The following is a 14193-nucleotide window of genomic DNA, read 5'->3' as shown; positions in this document are numbered from 1 at the left end:
GAGAATCTTACTACTGCTGCTTAAGTGAGCGGGATGTGTACTGTGCTGATTACATGGGATGAACACATGAGGAGGGCCGGCGGGGATCGGAGCAGTACACATCCTGCCCACACAAGCAGCAGCAGTAGTAGTAAGATGCTCCACCCTGGGGGTTCTTCATTATCGCATGCAAAGCACTGGAAGAGCATTGGAAACTGCAAGCAGAGAATGTAGAAGGGGGGGTAGGGCAGAACTATCATTCTGATTGTAGACCTAGCCCAGTGACAACCTGCCAAAACAAATAAAATCTGTGACAGAACTTCCCTGCGCTGCTCTGCTTGAGGAGGCCATATCTGTATTATACGTTACCGCCCCCTAAACTGTGCCCTCCTGACACCCCCCCCACCCTGCTACTGTGCCCTCCTGCTCCCCATGTACCGTGCACTCCCCTGGACCCCATGTACCGTGCACTCCCCTGGACCCCATGTACCGTGCACTCCCCTGGACCCCATGTACCGTGCACTCCCCTGGACCCCATGTACCGTGCACTCCCCTGGACCCCACCCATACTGTGCCTATCTGAACCTACCCCTGTACTGCGCTCTGCTGACCACAGTATTGTGCCCGATTTTAAAGTACTAATAAATATGTTCAATTCTGTCTACTATTTATACTTTTCTAGAGATTAGGTGAGAAAATTGGGGCAGGCTGGCAGGGGCCCCAAGTGAGTAAATTGGGGCAGGCTGGCAGGGGCCCCAAGTGAGTAAATTGGGGCAGGCTGGCAGGGGCCCCAGTGAGTAAATTGGGGCAGGCTGGCAGGGGCCCCAGTGAGTAAATTGGGGCAGGCTGGCAGGGGCCCCAGTGAGTAAATTGGGACAGGCAGGCAAGGGCCCCAGTGAGTAAATTGGGGCAGGCTGGCAGGGGCCCCAGTGAGTAAATTGGGGCAGGCTGGCAGGTGCCCCAGTGAGTAAATTGGGGCAGGCTGGCAGGGGCCCCAGTGAGTAAATTGGGGCAGGCTGGCAGGGGCCCCAGTGAGTAAATTGGGGCAGGCTGGCAGGGGCCCCAGTGAGTAAATTGGGGCAGGCTGGCAGGGGCCCCAGTGAGTAAATTGGGGCAGGCTGGCAGGGGCCCCAGTGAGTAAATTAAGGGCAGGCTGGCAGGGGCCCCAGTGAGTAAATTAAGGGCAGGCTGGCAGGGGCCACAGTGAGTAAATTGGGGCAGGCAGGCAGGGGCCCCAGTGCATTACTTTGCCAAGGGGCCCATGATGCTATTAAGACGACTCTGCCCCTCACTTGCTCTTCTGGTGACAACTGTAACATTTTGGATTCTCCATCACTTTTAGTCCTTCTGACAACATGGCCTGGACAGAGACAGGAGATCCAACCCTTCCCTGCTCTGTCCAAAACATTTGGCTTGGGATACCCTTAAATTGATTGCTCTTCAGCTGACACTAAAAAGCGACCTGCCAATAAAGTCATGGGAAAATACTTCTACACATCTTATCAATTTCTCTCCATATGGTCCACCAATTACCAATGTGTCGGGTGATGTGTCCGATGACTTTCCCTTTGCTCAGGGACGTGACGCGTAGGCTGTTGTCCCAGTGTCCTCCACTGAACAGTAGTTTGGCATCATGAGAGACCACCAGAGTCATGGAAGAAAGTTCGGCCCCCACAGCAAAGGGTCCAAGGAGGAAGCGTTGTGTCCTGGAAGAGATCCAACCTCATTTATCAATGGTGAAGATAACCCCCCCCAACAGTGGACACCACCATTGTACATGAACATGGCGCAACTTACTTTATTTCTAAGGTTTTGGTTTTTTAACTCAACTTTAGAGCAGGAAAAAAAAGAAAAAAAAAAGAAAAAGCACTTCTTTATCCAAAGGAGGAGAATATGGTTGGTCCTTCTAACAACCCGGTCTGGGCAGAGACGGGAGGAGCTCCAACCAAGAAATTGTATCGCTATGTACAGTACTAAAAAAAAAACTTGTTTCAAAAAGGCAAATTAATTCTCACAATGATAAAACAATTGAGTATCAATGTAAGATTTTGGCTCTAATCTCCAAAAATTTTGATTGCTTTTTACTGGATTCTGGTCAGAGGACCAAAACGGGTCACATAAGTTGTCTAAAAAAAAAAAAAAAAAAAAAAGGATCAAAAATATCAGATAGTATAATAAAAAAAGTTTAAATTGGTCAATGTTAAAGATGTCATGACAGAAAAATCTGTTCGGTTTCGCTTCGGATTCGTAAGTTCAGTTAATAATTTTGTTTCGTCATATTCATTATGTTAGAACGATTCGTTTTTCTGAATTTGTTTTATATATCCGGATTCGTTTTTTATATTCGTTCTTTTCAAATCGATTCGACATGAATTTGAAAATGAATTTGAATTCAAAATGGAAACATATTGCGATAAATACAGCAAGATATAAAAAGTGAAATACGGGGATGATTCCTACTTGGGCTGCTTTATAGAATAGAATGGTAAAGAATGCAATAGAATAAAAGATAATAGAAAATAAAATAAAATAAAATAGAACAAAATAGAAAATAATAAAACAGAATAGAATATAAATAAAAACAATAGAAAATAAAGGGGCAAAAAATTTAAAAAAATAAAATAAAAATAATAGAACAGAATAGAACTAATACAGCAGTTTCCGAAAAGTGAATTTCGGAGGACGGCTATTTGTTCAATTCTATTCTTTTGTATTTTTTTTTCTATTCCTCTCTATTCTATTAATTTCTATTTTATTTTATTCCTTTTTTTTTAAATTCTATTTTAATCCATTCAATTCTAAACTTTTTTATTCTATCCTATCACATATTCTGTTACATAGTTAGTCTGGTTGAAAAAAGGTTGAAAAAAAAAGTCCATCCAGTTCAACCAATATTCTATTATGTTTTATTCTATTCTGTTTTATTCCATTATATTCTTTGCTATTCTATTAAGCAGCCTAAGTGTGAAATATCATCTTATTTTACCTTAATACCTTACTGTATTTATTAGGGATGCACCAAAACCATACAAGTACCGATGCTTTTTTTTTTTTTTTCCCTTTAGTATTCGCCGATACCAATTACCGATACTTACTGCAACTGTTTTGTTTACACTTCAGCTGTCAGCAATAGTACAAAGCATTGAAAAGTTATTTACAAATGAAATAAATGTTTTTGTTTTTTTTTCTTACGTTGCGCTTTTTCCAATGTGAAACGTGTAAATATATGTTAAAGATGTCAAAATATTTTACGAACAAAGCAAACAAAAAAAAAAAGTTTATTATTAGTTTCTAAAATAGAAGTGAACAAAAAAAAAATCAGCAGGGCAAAAATTATTACATGGAGAAGGAGAATAAGGAGTTAATTAAGGCCGATTAGAGTAAATTAAGTGTTAATAAGGGGTTAAACTAAAGAACATTTAAATAATTTAGTTTAACCCCTTATTATTTAGTTTAACCCCTTATTAACACTTAATTTACTCTAATCGGCCTTAATTAACTCCTTATTCTCCTTCTCCATGTAATAATTTTTGCCCTGCTGATTATTTTTGTATATATATATATATATATATATATATATATATATATATATATATATATATATATATATTTTTTTTTTTTTTTTTTTTACTTGACAGGCTACTTTAAACTGACTTCATCTGCAGATGGAAGTTCATCCCCCTTTGATTTGTAGATGAACAGAATGATACAAAAGCAAACAATGTTTCTTTTTAATCTTTCTGTTTCACTGGCTGAGCAATGTTGTTGATAAACATTGCGGCTGCTTTTTTTTTTTTTGACAGCTCCAATTGCAGGGACTTCATTTACACTTCAACTGTCAACAGGGGAGCCCCACTGAATGAGTCATCGGTTGTTAAGGACACGGCAGACCCCCCCTTTAACAACCAGTAATTGCCATAATTTTTTTTATTTACATTTCAGCTGTCAGTGAGGGAATCCCGCTGACAGTTGAAAGAATCGAAAGTCTGAAAGTATCAGTTTTAGGTTATCGGAGCATTTGCACGAGTACCGATACTGCTTAGTATCAATACCGGTAGCAGTATTGGTGCAACCCTAGTATTTATTGCAATAGGTTTCCAATTCAAATTCATTTTCAAATTCAAATAATTTGTTTCATCATTTATTTTGGATTCCTTGAAATTCGTGACTATTGTGATTCAGAAATTTAGATACATCCAGAGAACACTCGGAGAGAGGAGGCGAGGACACTGGGAGAGAGGAGGCGAGGACACTGGGAGAGAGGAGGCGAGGACACTGGGAGAGAGGAGGCGAGGACACTGGGAGAGAGGAGGCGAGGACACTGGGAGAGAGGAGGCGAGGACACTGGGAGAGAGGAGGCGAGGACACTGGGAGAGAGGAGGCGAGGACACTGGGAGAGAGGAGGCGAGGACACTGGGAGAGAGGAGGCGAGGACACTGGGAGAGAGGAGGCGAGGACACTGGGAGAGAGGAGGCGAGGACACTGGGAGAGAGGAGGCGAGGACACTGGGAGAGAGGAGGCGAGGACACTGGGAGAGAGGAGGCGAGGACACTGGGAGAGAGGAGGGGAAGACACTGGGAGAGAGGAGGCGAGGACACTGGGAGAGAGGAGGCGAGGACACTGGGAGAGAGGAGGCGAGGACACTGGGAGAGAGGAGGCGAGGACACTGGGAGAGAGGAGGCGAGGACACTGGGAGAGAGGAGGCGAGGACACTGGGAGAGAGGAGGCGGAGGACACTGGGAGAGAGGAGGCGAGGACACTGGGAGAGAGGAGGCGAGGACACTGGGAGAGAGGAGGCGAGGACACTGGGAGAGAGGAGGCGGAGGACACTGGGAGAGAGGAGGCGGAGGACACTGGGAGAGAGGAGGCGGAGGACACTGGGAGAGAGGAGGCGGAGGACACTGGGAGAGAGGAGGCGGAGGACACTGGGAGAGAGGAGGCGGAGGACACTGGGAGAGAGGAGGCGGAGGACACTGGGAGAGAGGAGGGGGAGGACACTGGGAGAGAGGAGGGGGAGGACACTGGGAGAGAGGAGGGGAGGACACTGGGAGAGAGGAGGGGAGGACACTGGGAGAGAGGAGGGGAGGACACTGGGAGAGAGGAGGGGAGGACACTGGGAGAGAGGAGGGGAGGACACTGGGAGAGAGGAGGGGAGGACACTGGGAGAGAGGAGGGGAGGACACTGGGAGAGAGGAGGGGAGGACACTCGGAGAGAGGAGGGGAGGACACTCGGAGAGAGGAGGGGAGAACACTGGGAGAGAGGAGGGGAGAACACTGGGAGAGAGGAGGGGAGGACACTCGAAAGGAGGGAAGAACACTCGGAAAGGAGGGAAGAACACTCGGAAAGGAGGGAAGAACACTCGGAAAGGAGGGAAGAACACTCGGAAAGGAGGGAAGAACACTCGGAAAGGAGGGAAGAACACTCGGAAAGGAGGGAAGAACACTCGGAAAGGAGGGAAGAACACTCGGAAAGGAGGGAAGAACACTCAGAGAAAGGAGGGAAGAACACTCAGAGAAAGGAGGGAAGAACACTCAGAGAAAGGAGGGAAGAACACTCAGAGAAAGGAGGGAAGAACACTCAGAGAAAGGAGGGAAGAACACTCGGAAAGGAGGGAAGAACACTCGGAAAGGAGGGAAGAACACTCGGAAAGGAGGGAAGAACACTCGGAAAGGAGGGAAGAACACTCAGAGAAAGGAGGGAAGAACACTCAGAGAAAGGAGGGAAGAACACTCAGAGAGAGGAGAACACTCACTTGACATTGGAGACAGTGGGGTCCTTGGTGAAGCTGAAGTAATTGGAGAAGTTCCTGTCATAGGGCAACCACCCATGAGTCCCCAGAAGTCCGTTGGCACTAACCGTGACCTATTGGATACAAGGCAACCATTACCAACCACAATGACAACCAACTACGTGGCGCTCTGGTGTACGAGGACCACAGATGAAGCTGCATTTAAACAATCCATAAACAAACCTTTCACTGAATAAAAGGTGCTGATGTCCAATAACTCACCAGAACGTCCGGAGAGCCCTGAGTCATGAAGGAATGAGCCTGATTTTTGGGGACCACCGTCAGGACAAGGGGGACCTCTTCCATCATTCCCTGCACAACCAACACATTAATTATTATTATTATCACAAGAAAGCCATCACACAAGAATATTTCATTAGAATGCGGATGAAGGGGTAGGGGGGGGATCAGAGAAGGAAGAATAAAAAATCATTAAACTTCAACTTTACTTCACCTGTCACACCAGAATCGCACAGGAATGAGTTCCACGTTCCCGTGCATATCCCTGCGGTGCAATTTTGCTGCCCATTCATTCGAATCGGCTGCAGATCGCATCGGGCCGCACAAAAAGAAGTGCATGCGCGATATTTGAAAAACACACTGCAGCAAATCCCATGGTACTGCAGTACTGTGCGATCTGGTGCCCGCAAACGCACTGCTTGTCATCTGCATTTGGGGTGCCATTAACAATGTATTGGTATCTGCAGCAGAATACAAAGGCGGTGAGCTTTGAACATTTTGCAGGTGTACGGAAGGCGTCTTTCCCGCACAGCGTCCGAATAGCAGAGAGCGGACAGTGCTCAGTAGACGGAGAAAACAGATCACTAATCGCAGATTCTCCTCACCTCCCCAAAGAATGTTTTCAGTTCCGATAATTTCTCAAACAGATTGGGAGAATAGGTGTCCATCCGGGACAGGCGCCGAGCTGCACTTGCTGCGGACAGACGAGCTGGGTGCGGCTCCTGGCAGGACAGAAAAAAAGTGTTAGGGAAAAAAAAAAACTCGACATTCAGCAACCTAAACCAATCATAATTCCATTTAAATTAAAGAGAAATGAATAGAAAATGAACATTGCAGACATTGATACAGATCACAAAGAATTAATTCTCTGATACTGAGAATTAATTCCGTTTCCACCTATTGTCAACCCTGTGCGTGCAGGGCCCTCCCCCATGCCACGCAGAAAGCTCTCTCCGTGCCGCGGGTGTGTAGAGCTCTCTCTGTGCCCCGGGGGCGTAGAGCTCTACACACCTGCGGCACGGAGAGAGCTCTCTGCGTGGCATGGGGGAGGGCCCTGCACGCACGCGGCACAGAGAGAGCTCTACACACCCCCAAGGCACGGAGAGAGCTCTACACACCCCCAAGGCACGGAGAGAGCTCTACACACCCCCAAGGCACGGAGAGAGCTCTACACACCCCCAAGGCACGGAGAGAGCTCTACACACCCCCAAGGCACGGAGAGAGCTCTACACACCCCCAAGGCACGGAGAGAGCTCTACACACCCCCAAGGCACGGAGAGAGCTCTACACACCCCCAAGGCACGGAGAGAGCTCTACACACCCCCAAGGCACAGAGAGAGCTCTACACACCCCCAAGGCACAGAGAGAGCTCTACACACCCCCAAGGCACAGAGAGAGCTCTACACACCCCCAAGGCACAGAGAGAGCTCTACACACCCCCAAGGCACAGAGAGAGCTCTACACACCCCCAAGGCACAGAGAGAGCTCTACACACCCCCAAGGCACAGAGAGAGCTCTACACACCCCCAAGGCACAGAGAGAGCTCTACACACCCCCAAGGCACGGAGAGAGCTCTACACACCCCCAAGGCACGGAGAGAGCTCTACACACCCCCAAGGCACGGAGAGAGCTCTACACACCCCCAGAGCTCTCTCTGTGCCGTGGGTGTGTAGAGCTCTATCTGTGCCGTAGGTGTGTAGTCCCGTCTATGTTGAATGGAGTTTTTTTATGTTCTGTGTACATTTTTTTATATTGCCAGGGATTTTAGTGTTACAAATGTTGGTTTAGTCCTCGGACGTACCTTGAGAAGCTGGCACGGAGTCTGACCAAAATTGCTGATAATTCCTTCCAGCGCTTTCCTCTCAGTCTCATCCGCGATGGCGTCCAGATCCACCACACCTAAACAGAGGAGATGCTGGTCAGACACTTGTAGCCAGGCAAACGAGTATAGTCATATTCATACTGGCTGCTTTATTGTATGATTTACACAACTGCCTATGTGTTCTTAGACAGTACAGTCAGAATCCTTGCTGAACAATAGGTCATATGGCCCTTTCCTCCTCAACCTGACATTCATTGAATTTCAGTTTTAATCATGGAGGCTCAGCATTACATATGGGCATTACCTAGGCAACCTGCCTAGGAACGCCCAACACTGCCAGACTGACACTTACCCATCAAGGCATTTGGATCGCCTCACGGTTTCTGTTTGTTCCCCGCCACCACCTTGAAGTGTTCGGTGTCCCCACCTTGGCTTGTTCACATTCCTCCATTTACATTTCTCATAATAAAACCAGTGAAACCCAACAAGGATGGTGGAAGCCCCTTATAACAGGCACCGCAGACCCAGGAACACAGGTCATTGGAGGGGGGTTAACTCTCCATCATCCAAAGAAATTAAAGTATCAGTTTTAGATGAACTCAGAAGCATCTCCTCATCAGGCAACTCGTCTCTGATTGAAACCTCAGATGGATCCATGCATTCCCCCTTAAAGACAACACTGTCCAGCACTTCAGTCATTCCTAGATGAACATGCAATGATCCCTCAATGATGTATGACACGGAGAGCATAGGAGGAGTACCGAGCTTCATACATCACAGGGACTTCCTGCCCCAGTTGAAGGCCTTTAGGCCGAAACGCATCGGGCTTGCTATACATGCTGCCCACATTGCTTTTATTACCATTTTTTGAGATCACTTTTTTTATGCAATCATCTGTCCTTGATGGTTTGTACTTTTTATAGGATTAAAAATCTTCTACTTTTTATGACCTGCACCATATGGAGCTTTTTTTTTCTTTTTTCCTTTTGGCAACATGGTTTTAATGTGACAACGTTCCATTTTGTCACTGGTCCCCTACACAGACCCTCCATTGAGGTCCAATCTTTACCCGCCTGGAGGACCCGCCTAAGTTCTGGATATTTGGTTGCCATACCTAGATCCATACTTGCTGATTAATCCCTGTCTTCTCCTAGAGTGATTCCATTACAGGCTCCGTCTACCTCCGAGTTGGTACCATTGATGAACATCTGGCTTTCGGCCAATATAAGCCCGATTGACCCATTGTCATATGACAGGTGGGTCCACCCTGTCTGGTAAGAAGTATTTATCTACAATCTTCCATTAGATAAATGCCCATCTTGTTTTGTATGTGCCACACAGCCATCTCTTTGCCCACATCATCCCATCATTTGTCACAGAGGATCGTATTATAGCCATCTGATTGAACACTATTTCTATGAAGTTCATCCATATTCCTTTCTTCAGTGTTTGGACATTATTGTGTTACATTCACTATACACCATTATTTTTCTTTGTTGTTTTCATATCCTCACGAGGTTTTGATTATTATTTTGTATTATAACACTTTTACTCACCTTTAGTTTTGATATACCTTGGTCCACCACACATTTATATGGTGTTCCAATTTTGGTACATTCAGCACTACACTTAATTTTCATTTGGACTTTGTTTGTTTTAGTGTTAGCAGCTTTTTGTATTTTATTCATTCTTTTGATTGGTTCAGCGCAGCAATTTTCTAAATTTTTCAGTTCAGTGAGCAGTTGGGGTGGCTAACCACAGAGGAGATGGAGGAACAACCGTTGCTCCACCTCCTTTGTGAAGAGCCATCCCGGAAGCCATTCCAGTTTCAAAGCGGTCACTTTCTGGCTGTAACAGTCAGAGTAGCAGCGAACCAAGCCCGATCTGTACTTGGTTATTTGCTTAGGAGGGCAGGGGAGACATTGGGGGGGGAATCTAACAGATCCCTGACGTCTCCATAAAGAGTACCTGTCTCTGCCCAAAGCTATCACAAGTAGGGCTTGTTGGAAAAAAAAAAAAAAAAAAAGTTTAAAAACTGCCCCAGTAGGCAGACGGTTGAAGCGAACCTGCCCCTGTCCATACAGCATTTCAGTTATCTCTAGATTAAAGGTGAAAACATAAAATTCCACCGCCAGGCGTCTCACCTTCGTAAGTGCAATAATAAAATACATTCAGGGCCTCCACAGCAGCTTCACCCCTCTGCTTGTAGCCGAAAATCAGGTCTATCCACTCGTGGAGATGGGCCGACACATACTCCGATTCCTGGCGGAGACAAATTGGGAGATCACACAAGGTTATCAATGCTCAGTGCCATCGCTGGATAGGAACGTATGTAACCAGAGTCACCACTGTGAACCCACCAAGGCCTTCCGATGCTTGTAGATTAAATCTTCCCTGGATGAAGCCCATCGCGGTAGAACCACGTCATCCACCTTCCCGTTGGACATCTGCAGGTAGCCCAGATCAAAACCTGGAAACAGAGACAATCTGGTGAGATGACTCCACAGACATGAATATACAACCTATACCAACCCCATACACAGGACCATATGCCCCAACATTTTATTCTCCTTGCCAGCAAAGGGGACCTACCACAGTCCTGAGGTTTAAACAGCTCTGCCACTCAGGACAGGAGCCTTTTACTAATTGGCTTTGGGAAAAGCAGACCTTACCCTCTCCCAATTTGAACTCTGCCGCATGGGGATTAGTCAGACTGGCTGACATGCCCACCTCCCATCCCAACTTGACTGAAGCGGCTCTAGGCAGAAACCTCATATTAAAACCATTTGGATCTTGCATGGCTAGTCTCCCAGAGTCTCCCTTAGTAGCCGTGTTCTCCTACCATTGGCATTCTCCAGGAATTCGGGGAAATAGAAGAACTCTGGGATTAACTCCTTCACATCCACAGGGTTCTCCATCCGGGCTTGCCAGGCGGCGCGGATGGAGTGGAACTGACGGTCCGAACAATCAAACCTATAAAAAAAAAGGTAGATTAGTACATGTGACAGATTGATAAGTACCCACTGCTTCCCAGTTCATTAGAAGCCCCCCCTCCACTCACCGTCCGCTCTGCAGCTGGATGTGCAGGGTGGTGAACGGCTCCATCCGAATCATATAATGCATCACCCCCGCCGCGTTTGAGTAGTGGGTCCCGTAATGGAACTTGTCAACCGTACCAGTGGGGTCCTCAAAACTCTCATACCTGCCGAAAGAAACAGACAATAGCTCCCACTCTTCTTCCGAAAAAACAAAAGGCACATAAAAGAACTCAGCGTTGGATAGTTCAATGAAGTAGCCAATGGTCAATAAAAATAATAATTGATAATGGTCGGTAGGGAACGGTTCGGCCCGAGCATAATTTTGGGCCAAACTTTGGTTGTTCGGCGAACAACGAACATTGTGCGGTATTCGCGGCAAATTTGAAAGCCGTCAGAACCCTGTTAAAGTCTATGGGACACGAACATGAAAAAACAAAAGTGCTCATTTTAAATGCAAGTTATTGCCAGAAAAAAGTATTTGTGGACCCGGGTCCTGCCCCAGGGGACATGTATCAATGCAAAAAAAAGTTTTAAAAACGTCCATTTTTTCGGGAGCAGTGAATTTAAAAATGCTTAAAGTGAAACAATAAAAATGAAATATTCCTTTAAATATCGTGCCTGGGGGGGTGTCTATAGTATGCATGTAAAGTGGTGCATGTTTCCCGTGTTTAGAATAGTCCCTGCACAAAATGACATTTCTAAAGGAAAAAAAGTCACTTAAAACTGATTGCGGCTGTAATGAATTATTGGGTCTCAGCAATATAGATGAAAATCATTGAAAAAAAAACAGCATGGGTAAACCCCCCCCCCACCAGTCCATTATCAGGCCCTTTGGGTCTGGTATGAATATTAAGGGAAACCCCGAACCAAAAATGTAAAAAAAAAAAATTGGGCGGGGGGGGGGGGGGGGGGTTGTCGTCCCTCAAAAATCCATACCAGGCCCTTCAGGTCTGCTATGGATATTGAGGGGAACCCTGCACCAAATAAAAAAAAATGTCGTAAATCCCAAAATCCATACAAGACCCTTACCCGAGCACGCAACTTGGCAGGCAGCAGGAAAAAAGGGGGGACGAGAGAGCCCCCCCTCCTGAACCATACCAGGCCACATGCTCTCAACATGAGGAAGATGCTTTGGAGTAGCCCCCCAAAGCATCTTGTCCCCATGTTGATGGGGACAAGGGCCTCATCCCCACAACCCTTGCCCGGTGGTTGAGGGGGTCTGCAGGCGGCGGGCTTATCGGAATCTGGAAGCCCCCTTTAACAAGGGAACCCCCAGATCCCAGCCTCCCCCCTATGTGAATTGGTAACGGGTACATTGGTGGGCACTAGTAGGCAGCGCTGGCAGGTGGCACAGATGACTATGCAGAAGCTCTTCACGATCGGGACTAATGTTCCTCACAGCCGCTGGTGATCGGCTATCAGCGTGAGGAGAAAAAATAGCTGATTACCGCCTCTGTTTACATCACATGATCAGCTGTCATTGGCTGTCAGCTGATCACGTGGTAAGGGGTCGGGATCGACCCCTTACTCTGATCTGTGATCGGCCGAGTCTCAGACTCGCTGATCATATCGCGCGCTGCGTGCCCCCTGAAGAGGGCACGCAGGCCACTCAAGCACGGGAGGACGTCTATTGACGCCCTCCCGGCAAAGTAGGTCCATTCTGTAGCCATCATTCGGCTATAGCGCAGAAGGGAAGAGGTTAATATCCATACCAGACCTAAAGGGCCTGGTATAAATTTTGGGGAGACCCCCACGCATTTTTTTTTTAATTTTTGGTTAGGGTTTTTCCTTAATATTCATACCAGAGGGCCTGGTAATGGACTGGGGGGGGGGGGACTCATGCCGTTTTTTTTTTAATGAGACTTATCTATATTGCCGAGACCCGACAATTCATTACAGCCGCGATCAGTTTTAAATGACTTTTTTCCTTTAGAAATCTCATTTTGCTCTCAGACTGTTCTAAACACGGGAAACATGCGCCCCTTTACAGGCATACTGTAGACACCCCCAGGTACGATATTTAAAGGGATATTTAATTTCTATTGTTTCACTTTAAGCATTATTAAAATCACTGCTCCCGAAAAGACGGCCACTTTTAAAACTTTTTTTGCATTGATCCATGTCCCCTGGGGCAGGAACCGGGTGCCCAAACACTTTATGACAATAACTTGCATATAAGCCTTTAAAAGGAGCACTTTTGATTTTTCATGTTTGTGTCCCATAGACTTTAACGGGGTTTGTGTGTTCACCCAAATTTTTTGCCTGTTAGCAAGTTCTGGTGCGAACTGAACCAGGGGGGTGTTCGGCTCATCTTTAATGGTCAATAAAAATAATAGCTGGTCAATAGCCAATGCTCATAAAAGAACTAAGCGTAGGATAGTTCAAAGTGGGCGGCACAGTGGTGCAGTGGGTAGCACTCTCGCCTAGCAGTAAGAAGGGTCGCTGGTTCGAATCCCGACCACGACACTACCTGCCTGGAGTTTGCATGTTCTCCCTGTGCCTGTGTGGGTTTCCTCCGGGTACTCCGGTTTCCTCCCACACTCCAAAGACATGCTGGTAGGTTAATTGGATCCTGTCTAAATTGGCCCTAGTATAGGCATGAATGAGTTAGGGACCTTAGATTGTAAGCTCCTTGAGGGTATAGGGACTGATGTGAATGTATAATATATATATGTAAAGCGCTGCGTAAATTGACGGCGCTATACAAGTACCTGAAATAAATAAAATAAATAAGTAAAGTAAAACCAAAGAGTCAATTCCACCCACAAACGACCACTACTGGTGTCTGGTTGGCCAAGGCATCTGCTCACGCCTTAACGGACTCCAATGAAAACATCTCTCAGCCTACCCTTGGTTCCACGCCATCCAACTTTGGAGCTTGGAGTGTTCCTGCCCACCTACCAAGGAAAGTGGGACACCCCGAAGTAAATGATCCAGCAAAATGGCAGACCTAGGAACCATGATCTTTAAACACCAAGGTCTTTGAGAGCTATAAGAAGCCAGCTTTTCACAAACGTTTTACCACAGAGGAACCTTGAAATAACTTCCAAGCCTCGGGGAACCTTTACTAAAATCAGTTCATTGGTGGCCAATGAGAAGAATGTCCTTTAGGGCTCGTTTACACTTGCTTCAAAATACAGCATTGGACACACTTTTTTGTTAAAGCACTCAGTGCCAATCAAAGCTACCGTCACTAAATAAAATGGTCACCTTACAGTCCTGTTCACACGTTGTGTTTGCTTTGCTTCAAAAAATGATACCCCAAGTCGCTTTCTTAGTACTTCAGAGTCTGAAAAGCCTCCTGAGAAGTCTATGACAACGCTCG

At 46.4% G+C, this 14193-nt stretch overlaps 1 protein-coding gene across 5 annotated transcripts in view; it reads right to left on the bottom strand.

Annotated features, from left to right (window-relative positions):
• The window catches only part of NBEAL2 (neurobeachin like 2), a 245461-nt gene that overhangs the window by 21973 nt on the left and 209295 nt on the right, over positions 1 to 14193 (bottom strand). For all 5 annotated transcript variants that reach the window (XM_073632459.1, XM_073632461.1, XM_073632462.1 and 2 more), the window contains 9 exons: positions 10892 to 11032; positions 10673 to 10803; positions 10191 to 10300; positions 9975 to 10092; positions 7810 to 7907; positions 6614 to 6730; positions 5991 to 6080; positions 5733 to 5842; positions 1513 to 1685 (listed from right to left, as the gene is read on the bottom strand). In XM_073632459.1, the coding sequence (XP_073488560.1) occupies positions 1513 to 1685; positions 5733 to 5842; positions 5991 to 6080; positions 6614 to 6730; positions 7810 to 7907; positions 9975 to 10092; positions 10191 to 10300; positions 10673 to 10803; positions 10892 to 11032 (1088 nt within the window). The remainder of the gene's footprint in view (positions 1 to 1512; positions 1686 to 5732; positions 5843 to 5990; positions 6081 to 6613; positions 6731 to 7809; positions 7908 to 9974; positions 10093 to 10190; positions 10301 to 10672; positions 10804 to 10891; positions 11033 to 14193) is intronic.

This window comes from Aquarana catesbeiana, linkage group LG05 (assembly GCF_042186555.1).
Source record: "Aquarana catesbeiana isolate 2022-GZ linkage group LG05, ASM4218655v1, whole genome shotgun sequence".
In the NCBI taxonomy this organism is placed as follows: Eukaryota; Metazoa; Chordata; class Amphibia; order Anura; family Ranidae; genus Aquarana; species Aquarana catesbeiana.
This window is presented reverse-complemented; position numbering and strand designations above follow the sequence as displayed.